The sequence below is a fragment of the Rhea pennata genome, chromosome 3 (genome assembly GCF_028389875.1).
Source record: "Rhea pennata isolate bPtePen1 chromosome 3, bPtePen1.pri, whole genome shotgun sequence".
Classification (NCBI taxonomy): Eukaryota; Metazoa; Chordata; class Aves; order Rheiformes; family Rheidae; genus Rhea; species Rhea pennata.
In genome coordinates this window covers 3,478,952-3,495,000 of record NC_084665.1, presented here as the reverse complement: position 1 = coordinate 3,495,000, position 16,049 = coordinate 3,478,952, and the positions used below count along the sequence as shown (strand labels likewise).

The 16,049-nt window shown below is 58.1% G+C and overlaps 1 protein-coding gene across 2 annotated transcripts; it reads right to left on the bottom strand.

Moving 5' to 3' along the window:
- Positions 1 to 1,754: 1,754 nt before the first annotated feature.
- Positions 1,755 to 15,432, bottom strand: SRF (serum response factor). 2 transcript variants are annotated; one of them, XM_062571394.1, is made up of 8 exons: positions 14,927 to 15,432; positions 13,731 to 13,997; positions 8,538 to 8,799; positions 8,016 to 8,195; positions 6,463 to 6,582; positions 5,444 to 5,635; positions 4,813 to 4,889; positions 1,755 to 4,497 (listed from the first exon to the last, which is right to left on the bottom strand). In XM_062571394.1, the coding sequence occupies exons 1-8, from the start codon at positions 15,365 to 15,367 to the stop codon at positions 4,402 to 4,404; spliced, it is 1,635 nt and encodes a 544-aa protein (XP_062427378.1). In that variant the 5' UTR covers positions 15,368 to 15,432; the 3' UTR covers positions 1,755 to 4,401. The 2 variants fall into 2 exon arrangements, with proteins under 2 accessions (XP_062427378.1, XP_062427379.1); XM_062571395.1 differs by lacking the exon at positions 8,016 to 8,195 and having other exon boundaries at positions 14,927 to 15,430.
- Positions 15,433 to 16,049: the final 617 nt, after the last annotated feature.

Sequence of the window (16,049 nt, the reverse complement as noted above, 5' to 3'; positions counted from 1 at the left end):
AACCAGCTGTTCTGATCTCTTGTGGTGAGCCCTTTGGTGCATGTACTGCACCTGCAACGTTGCTGTGTTTAATGTCACAAATGTGAGGTGCTGATAATGCTCTACAGTGGTAAATGCAACCTGTTACCCAGCTGTAGGCGACATCCCGTAGCCAAAACCCACCACCAAGGATCACTGGCAGTGGCCAGATGGGGCATGGGAGTCTTGTCCATGCTGCTGAAACCTTTTCCATGGATATTTGTGTGCCCTCCTCCAGTGTGAATGGTCTTGATCTGCTATTTTCATACTGTGCTTAGTCTCATCCCCAAAATAAAGGCTAGGTCTGCAGTACCTTGCCCTGTGCTGGGAGTATTACATGGTGTGCATGGAGCCCTGTGTACAGGTGGAGTGGGGTTTTGTGGTGCTGAATCACAGCGAACGGCCTCGTAGGAGTGCCAAGCATGGGGCAGGCTTGCTGCAACGCAATGTGGAAGTGAAGTACCTCCCCTTTTGACAGAGAAAGAGTCATTTCAGCTGTGTTTTACTCCTGGTCAACTTCCATACAACCCTCTCTTGTTCTGCTATACTGGGATGTGTTTACTCCAAACTGCACTGTGAGGAATTACGCAGTTCCTCTGCCACGCATCTTTTCATCGGTGCTATGCCTTCTTTACATCGTTCAAAAAAATGGTACCTGGTCCAAGACTTGGCACATATGTGACTAATAGTTACATTATTAGCTGGGATACTGGTGGCCCAGCAGCACTGATAAGTGTAATGAGCCCTTCTCCCTTTGGTCTCCAACAAGTGAGGTTTCCTTCCCAACTTTAGTCGCATTATTGATCCCCTATGTGCCATAACCTGGCTTTTATGGGCCTATTGACATCTGTCCTCAGTCTGGCTTTAAGTAACACCTCTCCAGTCTGGACTTTGAATATTGCCTTATCTTCTCATAGCTTTTTTCTGCAGAGAATTAACAGCCTTGGTGCTGGGCCTTATAGTGGCAGCAGTCTATCCTTTAAGTCCTCAGGTGTCCAAAAATAACGCAATTGGGAGGGAGGAAGGGAAATGACCTGTTTTTCACTTAAGAACTGGACCAGGTAGGTGCCTGCCAGTTTTGGGGCTGAGGTGGCAGGGGGAGGGTGTTGCTCTGCCTGCATGCTTTCAGCTACGTTACTTTACAGCACAGTTCATTCGTCCTTGCTCAGAGGCCTGGGGATGGTATGGCCCATGCCACCGCATCTGAACACGCTGAGCCTATGGTACCAGATGCGTGACATCTCCCACAGTAAGAGGGCCTTGGCCAGCGTCAGGTATCTGAGAAGTCCCTTATCAGGTAAACAGTTCTTTAAACAATACCTTAGCAGCAACATCTTCATACAAAACTACTTTACCTGTCCTGCAACCTCCTCTGCCACTACTAAAAACTAATGCTGTCCTGATTTTATTCATGGTAGTTCTTCAATATATAATCCACCTGGGGCCAGGCTGAGGAACCATCTGTTTTGATGTTACAACAGCAAAAAATTCCTTTTGCTTGGCCTTAGTTACTCCATGTTGTAACCAACCTTGGGCAACCTTGCTCTGTTTCCCCTGTTTTAACTCCTGCTAAAGGTCTTCATGCTCCTGCATGTAACCACCTGAGACACAGGGCAGTTGCTTTCCAAGGTCCCCATTCTGGCTTAACTCCTGGTTCTTATTTCTCTGACCCCACGCCATGCTCTGGCAACGAGCACTGTTCCTCAGCTTTCAGAAAGGAGAGCCATGACCCCAAATCTGTGCACAAAATGATAACATTTATTGAAAGAGTAATTTTTTTAATACAAAAGAAAGCTCTGTACATAGTACTGTGATTACTTCCACATCCTTCCAGAAACACAACCCTGGAAACTGGAAAAAAAATATCCCCCCAAACACACACACACATAGATACACACACACACACACGCTCACTCATGCACACACGCACACAACCCCCAAACCAGTAAAATGAACTAAAAATGTCACCACACAATAAATGTCGTTTCGTCCCTGATAAACAAGTGTTCTTACAAGTCTGCACTTAAATAAAATACACCATTAGCGTTTAACCAGCGGTTACCTTTAGGGAGCCAGAGAGGGGATGCAGCGCAACACCCCGTAGCAGCAGTGGTGCTCCTGCCACCCCAGCCCAACAGCTCTGCTCCACAGTGCTAGCAAAGCAAAGCAGAGCAAAGCCAGGCCATGATGATCTTGCTGAGGCAAAGTATAACACAAACCCCAACCCCTGTTTTTCTCCGTAGGCAAACTCTTAGCTAACTCTTTTTTTTTTTTTTTCTGTTTTTTGGAGGCATCACTGAGCAGCCTCCATATACCTAAAAACAACCCCATTGCTCCCAGCTGCAGGATACCCACCACTGTTACGAGCAAGGCTACAAAAAGGAGGCAGCATGCTATGTCACTGTCACCATACAGGCCACCCTGCTCCACATGGGCCCCTCAGAGGCTGCATGGCAGATCATTCTGGGAGATGCCTTGGCACACGGGGACTTGGAAAGGCCCTGTGCGTACCTGCGCGTTAAGGAGTGGCTCAGAGTTTAGGAGAAGCTGCCTGCATCACAAGCAGATGGAGAGCAGGGATCAGCCCACTGGAGCCCCAGGGGGAGTGGGGATGCCCACAGCCCCTCAGGCAGTTGTGGGCAGCATTGTTCCAGGCCAAAACAGCCACACTCCCCTAGAGCAAAGATGGATGGGGCTGCCAGGCACTCCTGCAAGCCCCTTACTCCAAAGGGACAGGTTCTTCACTCCTACAGGGCAGCTGCTGCTTTGCTTGCCTCCCACCAATTAAGCCTGAAATTACAGGTATTGAGTCCTCAGTGCAGGGAAGAAGAACACAAGCATCCAGCTCAGTCCCTGGCACGTGCTGGTGGGCAGAAAGCGCAGCTTAAACGCTAATGCTGAAGGAACATTATCCAAGGTTACAATACAAACTCAAAAGCAAGGCCCCTTCCTGTCTCCATGCCCACCCACCCCTCTCCCATCTCCCAGGTACAAACCCCATGAAAACTGTACAGGAGCCAAACTTTTATTCCTTAAAGAATTACATAAATACTGAGTTTAACACTTAGAAAAATAAAGTCATTTTTTTTCAAGGCTTCTTTTGTCTTTAACTTAAAAAAAAGTTACAGTAGCTGCTTCTTCCCCTAAGGGTTCAGCAGCTTCTCTCACTTGCTTGCTCTCCCTCCAGGGACAGGGCTAGGTAGCAGAGCCGCTTGCAGGAACAACCCTGCAGGAGCAGGCATGCTCCAGCCCTCTTCCCCCAGCCCTGCCATGCCTGCACAGGTGTCTCAGCAGCTCCTCCATAGCCTAGGAAAGCCTGTTGGCCACCCTGGTGCCCAGAGGAAGCACCTGCCACCTGCCCAGCAGCTTGGTGCCCTGTGAGCTCTTCTCTTTGACACTGGTGTTGTTTCTTCACCTTGTATCACACAGGAATTTAGGAAGTGCTGAGCAGAGCCGCAGAAGGATGTAGGAGACACCCAGACACATCCCCCTGGATGTACGGAGGCTGCACTGCTCACAGCGAGGGCCAAGACAAGAGCGTGGTGCTGGGATAGCCGCAGCGTGCCCCAAAAGGTCTCTGGGGGTGTCATCGCGGTCCTGGGCACCCACTGACCACTTTGGTGGCGTCTGCCGGCAGCAGAGCACGGTGGGCTTCAAACCTGCTGGGCGGCCCAACAAGGAGGCACTGAGGGCCGAGGGCTCGCTGTAGTGCATACGAGGGGGACGAGGCCACGGGCTGCAGGCTGCACCCTGCCTGAGGAGGCCCCCACCGCTGTCCGGAGGGAGCGCACACAGGCTGAGCCCGAGATGCACATCTGAGCTGACTGCTCTTCCTCAAAGCCCAGAGCCAGCTGCTGAGGCCAGGACGCGTCACCCCTCCCAAAGGCACATTGCTGAGGCCAACAGCACAGCCTTAGCCTGTGCCGCTTTGGGTTGTGGCCTGTGGGACAGATCTGGGCCTGAGGAGACTTGGAGCATCCTGAAGGAGCCAGAGCCTCCAACTGGGAACGGCTCGCAGTATTTATTTACAGCGCGGAGCACGCCCTCCCCATGAGGGACAAGTTTCTTTGGCTGGCGTGAGAAAAGCACAGCTATCGCAGCATCCAAACGCCCCCAAGCCCTGCATGGCCCCAGCACAGCTCCATCCATGGTGTGGGTCCAGCAGCCCCACACACGTGCCTGTGTGTTTGGGGAGGGCAGGGGGGTGTGTGTGTGTGCGTGCATGTGTGTGTGCATGCGTGTGTGTGTGTGTGCATGTGTGGGTGAAGGAAACGTGAAAAGGCAACAATAAATAACTGGTGCAGTCTGTACGAGAAGGAATTGCTGCCAGCCCCGGCACCGGCGTAACAGGCCAGGGACAGCACAAGGCCAGCAGCAGAGGCCTCAGTCACTCTTGGCGCCATGTGAGGTGTCCAAGTTGACCACCTGCAGCTCCGTCAGGCTGCTGCCACTGCTGCTCTGCTGCCCGATGACAGCCATCTAGAGAGAGAAGGGAGGAGCGAGCATTGGGGGACGGCATGCCCTCAGATCAGACACAGCAGCAGCTGGGGTGGCACCATCCCTCCTGGGCACCCAGTCAAGGAGGACAAAACCTCCAGGCCCAGAGGCAGGTGGAATAGGCAGCATTCCCAGCTCTCAGAGACCTGAGGACCGGCCGTACCCATGTGCTCAGGTCTGCTTGGACCTGCAAAGGACCTGCAAAGGACCTGCAAGCAGGGACAGAGCAGGCTCAACACTTCCTCGTGAGGGGAGCGAGGACACCCTCAACACCTGCAAGCAGCCCTCTACGCTTACCTGGTGAAGCTGGACAGCTGAGACCGGGATCTGAACAGTGCCTGATGGAGCTGTCAAGAACACTTGGGGGACACCACCTGCCAGGGACAGAGGGAAAGCAGGAATGACATGTCCCCTAAGTGGCGCTCCCCTACGGGTCCTTTCCTGAGCCCTTCCTCTCAGCTCTGTGAAGCTTCACAAGGATGAAGGTGTCTGTTTGCATGCGCTAAGGCATCCCAGGTGAAAGCCACGTGCACTGTTTTTCCAAATGCTGCGAGAAAGAGGCATAAGCCCCCATCCAAGTGTCACCTGCAAGGCTTCATTCTGCTTCATCCTCTCACGCAGCCACATACCCTTTCCAGAGCAGCCAGCAGGGCTGCTCCCCCAGCTCTCTCTGCTGCCTCTCCTGTATCCCACCCCACAGGCAACCCTCACATTTTCGCTAGCAAATGGTGAAAGAAATCCCTTGCACAGAGAACGACGGGAGATCTAAAAGCACATGTCAAGCACCACCCTTGCCAGGCCTTGCATGGCACAGCTAAGACCACTTAGGAGAAATCCCTTCAGAATAAAAATGTAACATTCGTATTTGTGAGGAAGACAAAAGGGAGGTGCCAGAGTACGTAGGGGAGCATCACCCCACACAGCTTACCCTGATCCTGGACCTGGCTGTGGGACACCTGCATTGCCGAAGGCGCCTGTGAGAAAGCGTTGAGGACTGCGAGTCCACCATCCGTGAGGCCAGACGTGGGCGCGTACATCACCGCATGTGGGCTGGGGTACATCATGTGGCCACCCACAGTGGTTGGCACAGACGACGTCATGATGGTTGCCGGGAGGGTCACTGACACCAAGACACACATAAGCCACAGGAAAGGAGGCTGCTCAGCATCTCTCCCTCAGCTACTACGTGCCCCCCGCCCCTTCTCCCCCGCAAAGGGGTGGCACAGCCAGCTCCAGGAGTCCTCTGGCAGAGTGCCCTGGATCAGCAGGGACACAGAAACACCAGTCTTGTTCTCCCAAACTCCCAGGGAAAAACCCAAGGCAAAGGGCAAGAGAGCTCAAACCTCTCCCTGTGTCAGTGAGGATGAGAGGAAGGAAAGGCATGGTAGCCAATATCCCAGAATCTAATTCAACCCAAGATATGTTTCCTAATGATGCTTTAATAAAGCTGTTGAACTCAGTTCAGTCCACATCTGGGCACCTGAACTTGGATTTTGCTGACGGCAGAGTTGTCCTCTGCATGTACAGTAAAAACCAAGTGGACATGAGACAATGCCTTGTGCTAAGGGCTAAGTGAGCGAGCATTGCCCCAAGAAATCAGCTGGGAACTGGGAAGACTACAGCAGCCTGTTCCCTAGCTACATGCTGCAAATAAGAGCAGGTGACAGATCTGTAGAAGCTCAGCAACTCCACGTGAGATGCCCTATGCCCAGCAACATCTATCTAGATGTAGCACAGCCAGCCCCAGGGGCTGGGAACAGGAGGACTGTTTCCAGACACATGAATCTGGGGATAAATAACCCCCAAGAAGCTGTCAGAAAAGCTGAGATAGAACTGGACTGAGAAGAGTCATGGGCAAGGAGCAGACAAAAAGTCTGTCAGGGGAGGTTGTTAGCAGCAGCAGTTAGGAAGGAAGAGAGAATACAGTTACGATAGTGTACTGATTACCTGTTCCACTGGAAGAGGTCTGGGTAAGGTCAGTGCTGCTGTCACTAGAGGGGGACGTCTGCTGCGGTGCCTGGTGCACCTGGATCGCCTGGACTGGGACCTGCTGCGCCATGGTACCACCTGGGGAAAGAAAGGAGCCCTGGAGCCTGAAGACCAACATGGGTGCTCTGGGCTTGCGCAGGGCATGCAGACACCCCGCCACACTACCCACCCCAGTCCCATTCAGGCCACGCAGAGCTCTGCAGCCTGACTCTGCCCTGCACTGGGGAAGGGCAACCAAGGGCAGCACGTGGCAGAAATAAGGCCCTGCCTTAAAACCTGGCCTTTGCTGACACACAGCAGCCAAGGAAGGGCTGGCTGGCCTGCAGGGCTCTTTCCTGGGAAATAAAGGCCACAGCAGTTTTTCTCCAGCTCCCAGGCATAGTTCAGGGATATGTGGGACCTTCTCACCACTCCTGGATCCATTAGGGCACAGCACAGAAGACCTGGCGTGCCAGAAGAGGACTAGCATGAACCCCCAGTGCTCCCCATGTTCTGCCAAGCAGAACAGAACTTTGTTGTTAGGCAAAGATCAGCTAACAGCATCACAAAAACTGTGTGCCCAAATACCTAGGCCAGCAGGGCTCCACTACCTCCACGCTCAGGCTTAGGAGAGAAGAGCAAGGGACACCGCAGAGCAGAGACAAGGCCAGTTCACCCAGGCTGGGCATCTGCCCACTCACCATACCAAAGACACACATTCATTATCCCCATAGCTCCTGAGGATCACAAGGGAAACCCAGCTTCCCTTGTGCAGGACCACGCTGTCCACCTGCTTCTTTGAAGGCCCCAGGAAAGCACACAGGCCAGCAGACTCATCGTCTTAGGCACAAACAGGCAGGACATGAGATACGCTGTCTCATGGTACCCATGTCACAGCTTCCCCCACGAAGGAAAGCCTAGCCCTGCGGTCTGAAACCACAGCTGGGAACACGCCAAGCCCTAGCACAACATCTGCGCGGCCTCAACTTGGCACAACGAGGAATTCCTACAAGGGATGATGCGCACAAGACAGCACAATGACACTTCCTTCCATCGCTTTGGGTCTCTCGTAACTCATCCCCTGCACTATCGTTTAGCAACTGACAGCAAATCTGTATCCAAAAGCAAGGGCAGCTGCTCAGAGCCAAATACCAACATGCAAAACAACACTCACTGGGCATCTGAATCCCCAGAGTCTCTGTCTGCCACACCTCCCAACAGCACAGCTCAGCCTTAGTGTGGCTCCACCAGTGAACATGTCTCCTCTACTTTCATCAGACCCAGGGTAAACCTGAGGGCAGAAGACGGACAACCTGCTGCTCCCCTTAGTTTGTATCCTCTAAGATGCTGCTCTTGCCTCCCCACCTCTCCCCCCAAGGCTGCAGCCAGGGCCCCTTGCACTCTTCCTCCTCCATACTCCTGCCTCTGCTGGGATCAGCTCTCTGGCTAGGTCCTGGGACCCAGCCTGGGTCCCCCCTAGGGGTACCTCCATCCCCCCACCTCAAGCACGGGGAGGAGAAGCGAGTGCTGACCTGTCAGCGACACGATCTGCCCTCCAGCTCTGGCAGGGAAGCGGAAGACTGTCTGCTGTGCCTGCTGCAGCTGTCCAGCCGTACCCGCAACCGCCTGGCCCTGCTGGCTGGAAAGAGCCAGGGAGTGCGGCTGTAACTGAGCGAAAGGAATGGTAGGGGTCCCCGGAGAAAGGGAAGCACCTGCCGAAAGGAGGGAGAAAGAAAGGCTTCGTCACGACCAGCTCTTTTCACTCCCTCCCGGCTCCTTGGTGCTGCCCTAGGGTCCCAGCTCAGCTCTCTGCCATCACGTCATTCCCAGCAACAGAGCCAGCTAACAGTGCCCTGGGGGAAACAGTCACTACTTGTCCCTTCTCCAGCCTCTGGCTCGGTTGGGCTCAAGCAACAGAGCCCAGCCAGCTTCACCCTACAGCAGCAGCCACTCTGCCTCCACCAGCCACTCGGCCTCCTCTCCCAGGGAGCGCAGCAATGCACTCCAGGTAACGAGACGGACGGACACAGTCCTCAGCCCTGACAGACACTGACCTGACATGAGAGTGAAGCCGGTAGGTATCTGCATGAGGCCCCCGGATGTCACCGCACTGGCTCCGGTAGTCTTCAGCACTGTTCCGTTGGCACTTGTGACAGCATTGGGACTGATGCTGGCAGACACAGGCGCCAGGTAATTAGTGATGGGAAAGGAGGGGCCGCTGCTGACCTGCATGGAGGTCGAGGTGGTGGGGGCTGTCTGGATGGTGGACGTTGTTCCTGGCAGGTTGGTGACGGTAAACGCCGGCTTCAGCGTGTCCTGTGGGATGAGACAAGATGGTGAGAGCTCAGCCCAGGTCCTTGGTCCAGTCAACATCTGCCCACACAGCCAAGCTAGACACCATAGTTTGCAACTCTGTGCCAAACCATAGCCCACTGCAAGCAAATGGAGCAGAGAAGAGTCTCTTGAGCAAACATGATGAGACTGTGCCCAACAACGCAGCACCAGGAGAGCTGGAGAGAGCTCAGTGTCAACCTTGGATGCAAGCCCAGGGCTGCACAGGTCCCCTGAGAAACCTCACAAGACATCATGAGACAGAGCAACTCTTTCCCTCTCCAGGGACCCAGGAGTCACCTTAGGCTGTAAGAAGGGAAGAGCCTTGGCACCCAAAAGGCAAGAGCAGTCCTTGCAGGGACAGTCTCAAAGGCACACATAACATCGTCTCTCAGGAATACACACCACATTCCTTACAGCAGGGAACACAGGGCTAAGAGCAAGCTGAGAACTGGCTGTTGAAGACAGCGGTCAGCCACACACGGAAAGGGTGGTGGAGAGGGGTCGGACCCGATTCCGAGCACCAGAAATGCCAGTGAGGCCCAAACTCAGCCCTGACAACTTCTTTAGCACGTTCCAGGCAACACAGTGCCTCTGCAAAGCTCCGAGAGCCAAAGAGAAGGGAGAGCATGGCCAAGAGTAAGGATCCGGACCACTAGCAGGAGACTGGCACAATGCAAGTGCTTCCAATGGATCCCACACGTTAGCTACAGCCAGTGTGCACCATGCTCCTACAAGGAGCGCCAATGCCAGGCTGACGACAGCAACGTCAGGAAAGTCAGGCACCAGGAGCAACAGGGCTCTCCTGGGTCTGGGACTAAGGCAGGAGGATGCAGGGCACCCAGTGCCCTGGTTTTTGCAGCTACAAAGCATGCAGCAGGACATGGTGTGGATCTGCAGGAGCCAAGTGAGCCCAGCACGGTTGCGATTGCCCCATGCAGTTATGCTGCACCTAACACGCCTCCTTCCCCCAGATCCTCTTTTGGATACTCGAGGTCTCCATGGCCCTTCTCCCATCCTGCTCAGCTAGCCTGGATTGTGAAGACGCTGTTCCAAAAGCTATCACCGAGCATGTGCCGCAAAGATCTGCTGTCCCCGTGCCCTGCCATGGCCGCCAGCGCGCCTGGGAAGGGTTAAGGACGCTGTGCTCCCACCCCTCCCGCTGCAGGCTGGTGGGCCCATGTCTCCCACGTGCTACGCCTTGTTCCCAGCTTGTCAAGCTGCCAGGAACAAGGAATTCACAGCTCAACGAACAGCTAAAAAAGGGAAGGCAGCCCATTTTGGACAGGGAGAGCCAATCCTGGGCACCCAGCCCTGCCCCAGGGCCCAGGGAAGGAGGAGAGTAGAGCCCCTCCACCTTGGCACCACAGTCCTCGTGGTCCGAATTAGAAAAGGCACGTGATAACGGAGCAGAGCTAGGCAGATGCACTTTCCATGAGCTCAACCGCAGGCTCCCACCATCCTACACAGGGCATGAAGGCTGTGGGCATCCTCCCCACCCAGGTGACAGGGCAGAACCCCCCACCCAAGGGAGGACCCACAATGTTTTCAGTTGGCTCCTTCATCTCCACATCTAACCCTGCAGCTGAACGCCTCTGAAACAGAGTCCTCAACCAGCCATGGCTCTCAGCATCCCCTGCTGCTACATCCTCTTGGGGATGGAAGAGGCATCCTAAGAAGATCCATGGCATCATTGGGGAATCATCAGGACTCTTTGCGGACACAAGGGCAAATCCCAGCACAGTCACAAAAGCAGAGTTGCGTGGGCAGAAGGCCACAGCAGCAGGCTCCAATCCTGTCCCCCCCCCCCCACTGTGCCCCAGGTGAGACCCAGGTTCCTCCCTCCTCCACTGCGTTTCTCTTAGGCTGCAATGATAGCTCTCAGTACAGGAAGGGAGGTAGGACAGCCCACAGCATGAGACCCCCACTGCCTCCCACAGCCAGACTGTGATGGCTAGAAGCCTCAGGCACCTTGGCTCTCCCCAGCACTCTGCAAAGCCCAGATCATGTGCACAGGGACAGCCAGCAGCAGAATCCAAGCCTCTGCAGCAAAGCCATGGGCCACCCCCAGCTAGGATCACCTGGGGCAGGGGGGAGCAAGGACATCTGAGGCAGCAGAGCAAGCCCTGAAGGCCCTCCCCTTGCTGGTCCATCTGCATATCAACCCGCCCAACTCCAGATCTCACTGCAAGCTCTGGTTTGCAGAACAAGGCCTAGGGGAAACATTGTAGAGGGGTGCAACACACCGAGGGGAGATGCCTATACCAGGCCTACAGCACCATGAATGCTCAACAGGATGGGACCAGACAGCATGGCCCAGGCCAGTCCAGGTACTGCAGCAGGACCCTGGGCAGTTCCTCTCTTCATGAATGAGTCAATCCTGCTCCAGCACTGTGGCTCCCAGGGGCTGCCTGGGATGATGCTGCTGAGCAGGTCCCAAGCCCACCAGCCAGCATCATTACAGGGGCATTACAGGAGAATCAGTCTTGGTGGTACATGGGAGAACCCTTCCTGGGCTCTAGCACCTGCCTAAGGTTCCAGCTCAGGCAGAGAGCCCCACCTCCCCAAAGCAGGTCACCAGATGAGGGCTTTTACTCCAGTCCCAAGCTCTTGAGCTTTCTCTAAAATCCCCTCCCACACATAGCAGCATTGAAGGGATTACTGATGGGTGCCATTTCTTTGGGGCCTTCAAAAAACACCATGTGGGTCAGAGCACAACAGCACTGCTGTCAGAGCATAGCTGCTGTCTTCACAGCACTGCTCCCCAGCCCCAGCTGCAACACAAGCAGTCTAGACACTTAACTCCCTGTCACCTCATCAGACACGGCACCTATAGCCCAGCCCTGCACACCACCCACCCCTCAGCAGAGCAAGGCCTACCAGTTCAGCACCAGCCACGTAGCCTGGCCCGCCCACAGGCTCCCTTTGCCCTTACAGGGCTCCTGGGTTTGTCTCAACAGAGGTGATCGCCACTAGAGCACCAGGCCGGGCTCTTAGCCTCATAGCAACCACAGGGCTCTTCCAGTCCCACATCAAATCCTGGCCATGGCCACGAGGTGCAACCACACATCCCACAGCAGGCATCACAGCTTGCCAGTCCAGAAATGGAGCCCGCAGGGCACCAAGCAGCACCTGCATCAGAAAGTAGATGGAGAAACACTATGTCTAGAAGACCTCCTCTGAGGAGTAACTGCCCCAGGAGCTCATTTCCTTTGGGGCCAGTTGACATTTCTAGGGGAAGATTTAAGAGAGAGCTTGTGGACAAACCACGGCAGGGACAGGTCAGCTGCCATGCGCAGCCCTTCCTGCACCTCCAGGTTACTCCAGGCACAGACAACCTGTCTCATCACAAGACACACAGAGGGCTTGTTTGCTTTTTCATCCAAGAGAAGCCGACAAATCCAAGTGCTTACAAACATGGGCTGCACAAGGGAGAGACCCCTGGTGGCAACAGGCTCCTTTGCCTACTAGGAAGGGTAGGCACAGCTCAGGCTGGAAATCAGAGGCACTCAAGGGAGTTAGGCCAGACCAGGACTGCTGTAGGGCTCCCATCAGTGGGAAACCTTCCAGGGACCCAACTGGTGTGGGGGTATCTATCCCACAACAACCTGGCCTGCAGCAGTTCCTCCACCTGCAGAGACCTCTGGCACAACTTATGCTTTGCAGAGCTCAGCAGCAACGAGGCTTTGCTCAGAGCAGCGCTGCACACACACACTGGGAAGCTGGCACGCAAAGACCACAGCTGCCATGCACCTAGCAGCAACACAACCAGAGCTGCTGGGCTGCCACAGGACGCAGACACGCATCTCAGCATCTCTGCAGCATCAGACACGATGCACGGGGGCATGCCTCAGCGCTGCGCTCGCTGCCTTTACCACCGCCAACAGCGCAGAGACAAACGCTTTGCTTCACATTGAGTGGCCACCGCAGGGCAGGGCTGCTACCGTGGCTACGCGAGGGCTCGTGCACAGCCGGCCAGAGCTCCAGCCTGGCAGGGCGCTTTTGCAACAGGTCCGATTCCCAGCCCAAGAGTACAGGTCCAGCGGAGCTGCAGCAACTCACAGCACCCCAGCTGCACGCCACACAGCGCCCAGAAGCCGCAGCACAAACGTCAGCTTGCAGCGCCATCCCAGCCTCGCAGCACCAACTTCCCAACTTCTAGCACCCGCAGACCCAAGCACCAAGCTGCAAAGGAAGCAGCGGGGCACAAGAGAGCCAGCCTTCCCGCAGGATCAGCCCACGGGCATGCAAGGCCACCTGCACCCCCTGCCCCAAGATACAACAGATCCTTTCCTCAGCAGAAAGGGGCCGTTGCACCCACCAGCAGGCCCTCCACAGCACCCAGGGAGTAGGGCCACGAGTAACCCAGGCAAGCGTCTGCAGGGACACCAGGCAGGGAGCAGAAACGGCCTGTCCAGCCAAATGTTTCCATTCCCCATGTCCTCCCTGCCCCCTTCCAAAACGGCACCAAAGCAAGAGACAGCTGCAGCTTATAAGGAATGTGAGGGGCCCTGCCAGGGACTCTGGCGAGGGAAACCAGGCCTTATAAGGCCATGGAGGCAGAATCAAATTTTTATCAATGAGTGCAAGAGCATGGAGACACCCAGGGAGAGATAACAGCATCAGGAGCTGCCCGGGGGTGGCCTGGGCTGGGGGGAGCCTCGCCGCAAAAGTCAGGGTTGGGACACCTGCCACCCGCTTCGCTGCCTTCCTGAATCACGGCCACCGCCGGCCAAGTCAAGAAGCCAACCCTGGGAGGCCACGGCAATAGCTTGCTGGAGTCACGGTAGAAGGGGAGACCCATCCTCGGTCTCCCAATCCACTACTCAGCGCGGGTTGGAAATGTTCAGGGCTCCTGACGCAGGCCCGCAGCACCCCAGGGAGCCCAGCCACGCTCCTGGGTGCACGGCTGTTACCTTGGTCTCCCCGCTGCTGTCCGACTCCGACACCTGGTAGGTGAGGTCAGTCTCCTCGAAGCCCGTGGCGCTCATGCGCTGGTCGGTAGTGGGGTCCGAGCGCGGAGGCGAGTCCGGGGAGTTGAGACATGTCTGGATCAGTGCTTTCCCCGTCTCACTGGTGATCATGGGCTGCAGCTTCCGCGTGGCAAAGGTGTACACGTGGCCTGTCTCGCTGGCCACCAACAACAGGACTTGGGTGCCTGTCAGTGTGGAAAGCTCATAGGCCTGCCAGGAGCACAAGGGAAGAATCAGGAGTCATGGACAACAGAGACATATATGCCAGCAGGACAAGAGTCCCCAACATGCCACCATGCTCCTGCCACAGCTCTTTCACTCGCACCAGCTCCAGCTCCCTGACCGTTGCCCCAGGAAGAGCTTTGGCCCAAGAGCACCCTGGAGGTTGAAGCATCCCATGCTGTGTTCCCATCTCCATCAGGAGACCCTTAGGGGATGGGTGATCCCTTAGGGGAGAGATCACAGGAAAAAAAAAGTCTCCTCTGAATACTCCCAGGAGGACACAGGGGCATTGGGCTATGCCAGTCCTGGACATCCCACCAACCTCTCCAGACACACCTGGATACCTCGCTGCTCTCCTCTCTGCTGGGCCCGCTGAAAGGATGCTACTCCGCCAGCCCGCATCTCAGCCCCCTCCTTCTCCCCACCCCGGCCCCAGCCAGGCGGCCACGCCACAGGTCCCGGGTGAGCGGGCGCACGGCGCTGCCACGGACAGGGCGGCCTCATCCCCCCTGCCCCGGCCATGCCAGTTCTCCCAGGCCGGGCGAAGCCGGGATGCGGCCCTGAGCAGCCGCGCAGGAGGATGCTCCAGCCAGGAGGCAGCGGCGCCCGACGGCACGGAACGACCTGCCGAGCCCCGGCTGCCGGCAGCACCGGGAGCATCCGAACCGCGTGGAGCGGCACCCCGCTCCCGGGGGCCGCGGGAAGGCCCCAGCGCCGTCGGACCCCGGGCGGGAAAGGGCAGCCGCGGAGAGCTGCGCCCGGCGCCCTCCGCCCCCGGGGCCTCCCCGGGGCGGGCCGGGCCCGCGGGCCCCGCGGCGGCGGCGGCGCCCGCAGCGCTCGGCTCCAGGTGCCGCGAGCGGGAAGCGGCCGCCGTTTCCGGGCCCGCCCCGGCCCCGCCGGTGCCCCCGGGCCCGCACCTTCTTCATGATGCCGGTCTTCCTCTTGCTGAAGGTGGTGTAGCGCCGCAGCTTGTTGTCGATGAACTCCATCTTGATCTTCACCCGGCCGCGCGTCTTCTTCCCGGGCTTGGCGCCGCTCACGGCCCCGCCGCCGCCGCCGCTGTAGCCGGCCGCCGCCGCCGCTCCCGCCGCCGGCCCTGCCGCCGCCGCCGCCGCCGCCTCGGCCAGGCCGCGCTTCACGCCGCGCCGCTCGCCGCCCAGCTCCTCCTCCTCGGCCGACTCCGAGTCGCCCTCGCTGCCGCTGTAGAGCGCCTCCCGCTCCAGGCGGCCGCCGGGCGGCCCCGCCGCCGCCGCCCCGCCGCCGTTCGCCCCACGAGGCACCGGCGCCCGGCCCAAGGCCGAGCCGCGGGCCAGTGCGGCGGCGGCGCCGTTCCCGGCCCCGGCCTGGCTCGGCAGCATCGCGGCGGCGAGCGCGGGTCGGGTCGGGTCGGGCCGGGCCGGGTCAGGCCGGCCCCGCCATGGCCCCGCCGGCGCCGCTCCGCGCTCACGGCCCCGCTGCGCCGCCGCCCCCGCCGCGCCGCGCCGCCCCCATATAAAGCGATACAATGTTGCCTTTTATGGCGAAGGCGCTCCTTATATGGGGCGAGCCGGCGCCCCGCCGGCAGGCGCCGGCCCATTGGCCGCCGGCCGCCGAGCGCCCGCGCTCATTGGCCTCCGCGCGGCGGTCGATTTGCATACGTGCCGAGTGCGCTCGCGTCACCCCCCTCTCGGAGCGCGCGGGGAGGCTCTTAAAGGCGCCGCGCGCCGCGCGGACGGCGCGGGCCGGGCAGCAGCGAGCGCCGAGGGCGCGGGCGCCGCGTCTGCCCTGGCCGGGGGCGCGCGCAACGCGGCCGGCGCCGGCGGCCCCGCGGAGCGCCGAGCTCCGCTCCGCCCTGCTCCGCTCCGCTCCGCTCGCCCAGCGCCCCGGCCCCTTCGAGCAGCCGCTGCCGTGCCCGCGGGCAACGCCAGCAGGCGTAAGCGCAGGCCGCTCTGCGGAGGCCGCACAGCGCTTACCTGACTGGGGCGGCCGCCCGGCTTGGAAGCGGCCGCGCTGCCTCTCCCCGGCTGAGGTTAGCAGGGCCTGGGGAGGCCCAGGAGGAGA

Coding starts and splice junctions, on each gene's coding strand:
- SRF (XM_062571394.1), bottom strand. CDS start 15,367: ATGCTGCCGAGCCAGGCCGGGGCCGGGAACGGCGCCGCCGCCGCACTG. Junction 8,196..8,537: donor CGGCTTCACTCTCATGTCAG/GTCAGTGTCTGT, acceptor TCCTTTCGGCAG/GTGCTTCCCTTTCTCCGGGG. Junction 4,890..5,443: donor CAGCCAGGTCCAGGATCAGG/GTAAGCTGTGTG, acceptor TGTCCCTGGCAG/GTGGTGTCCCCCAAGTGTTC.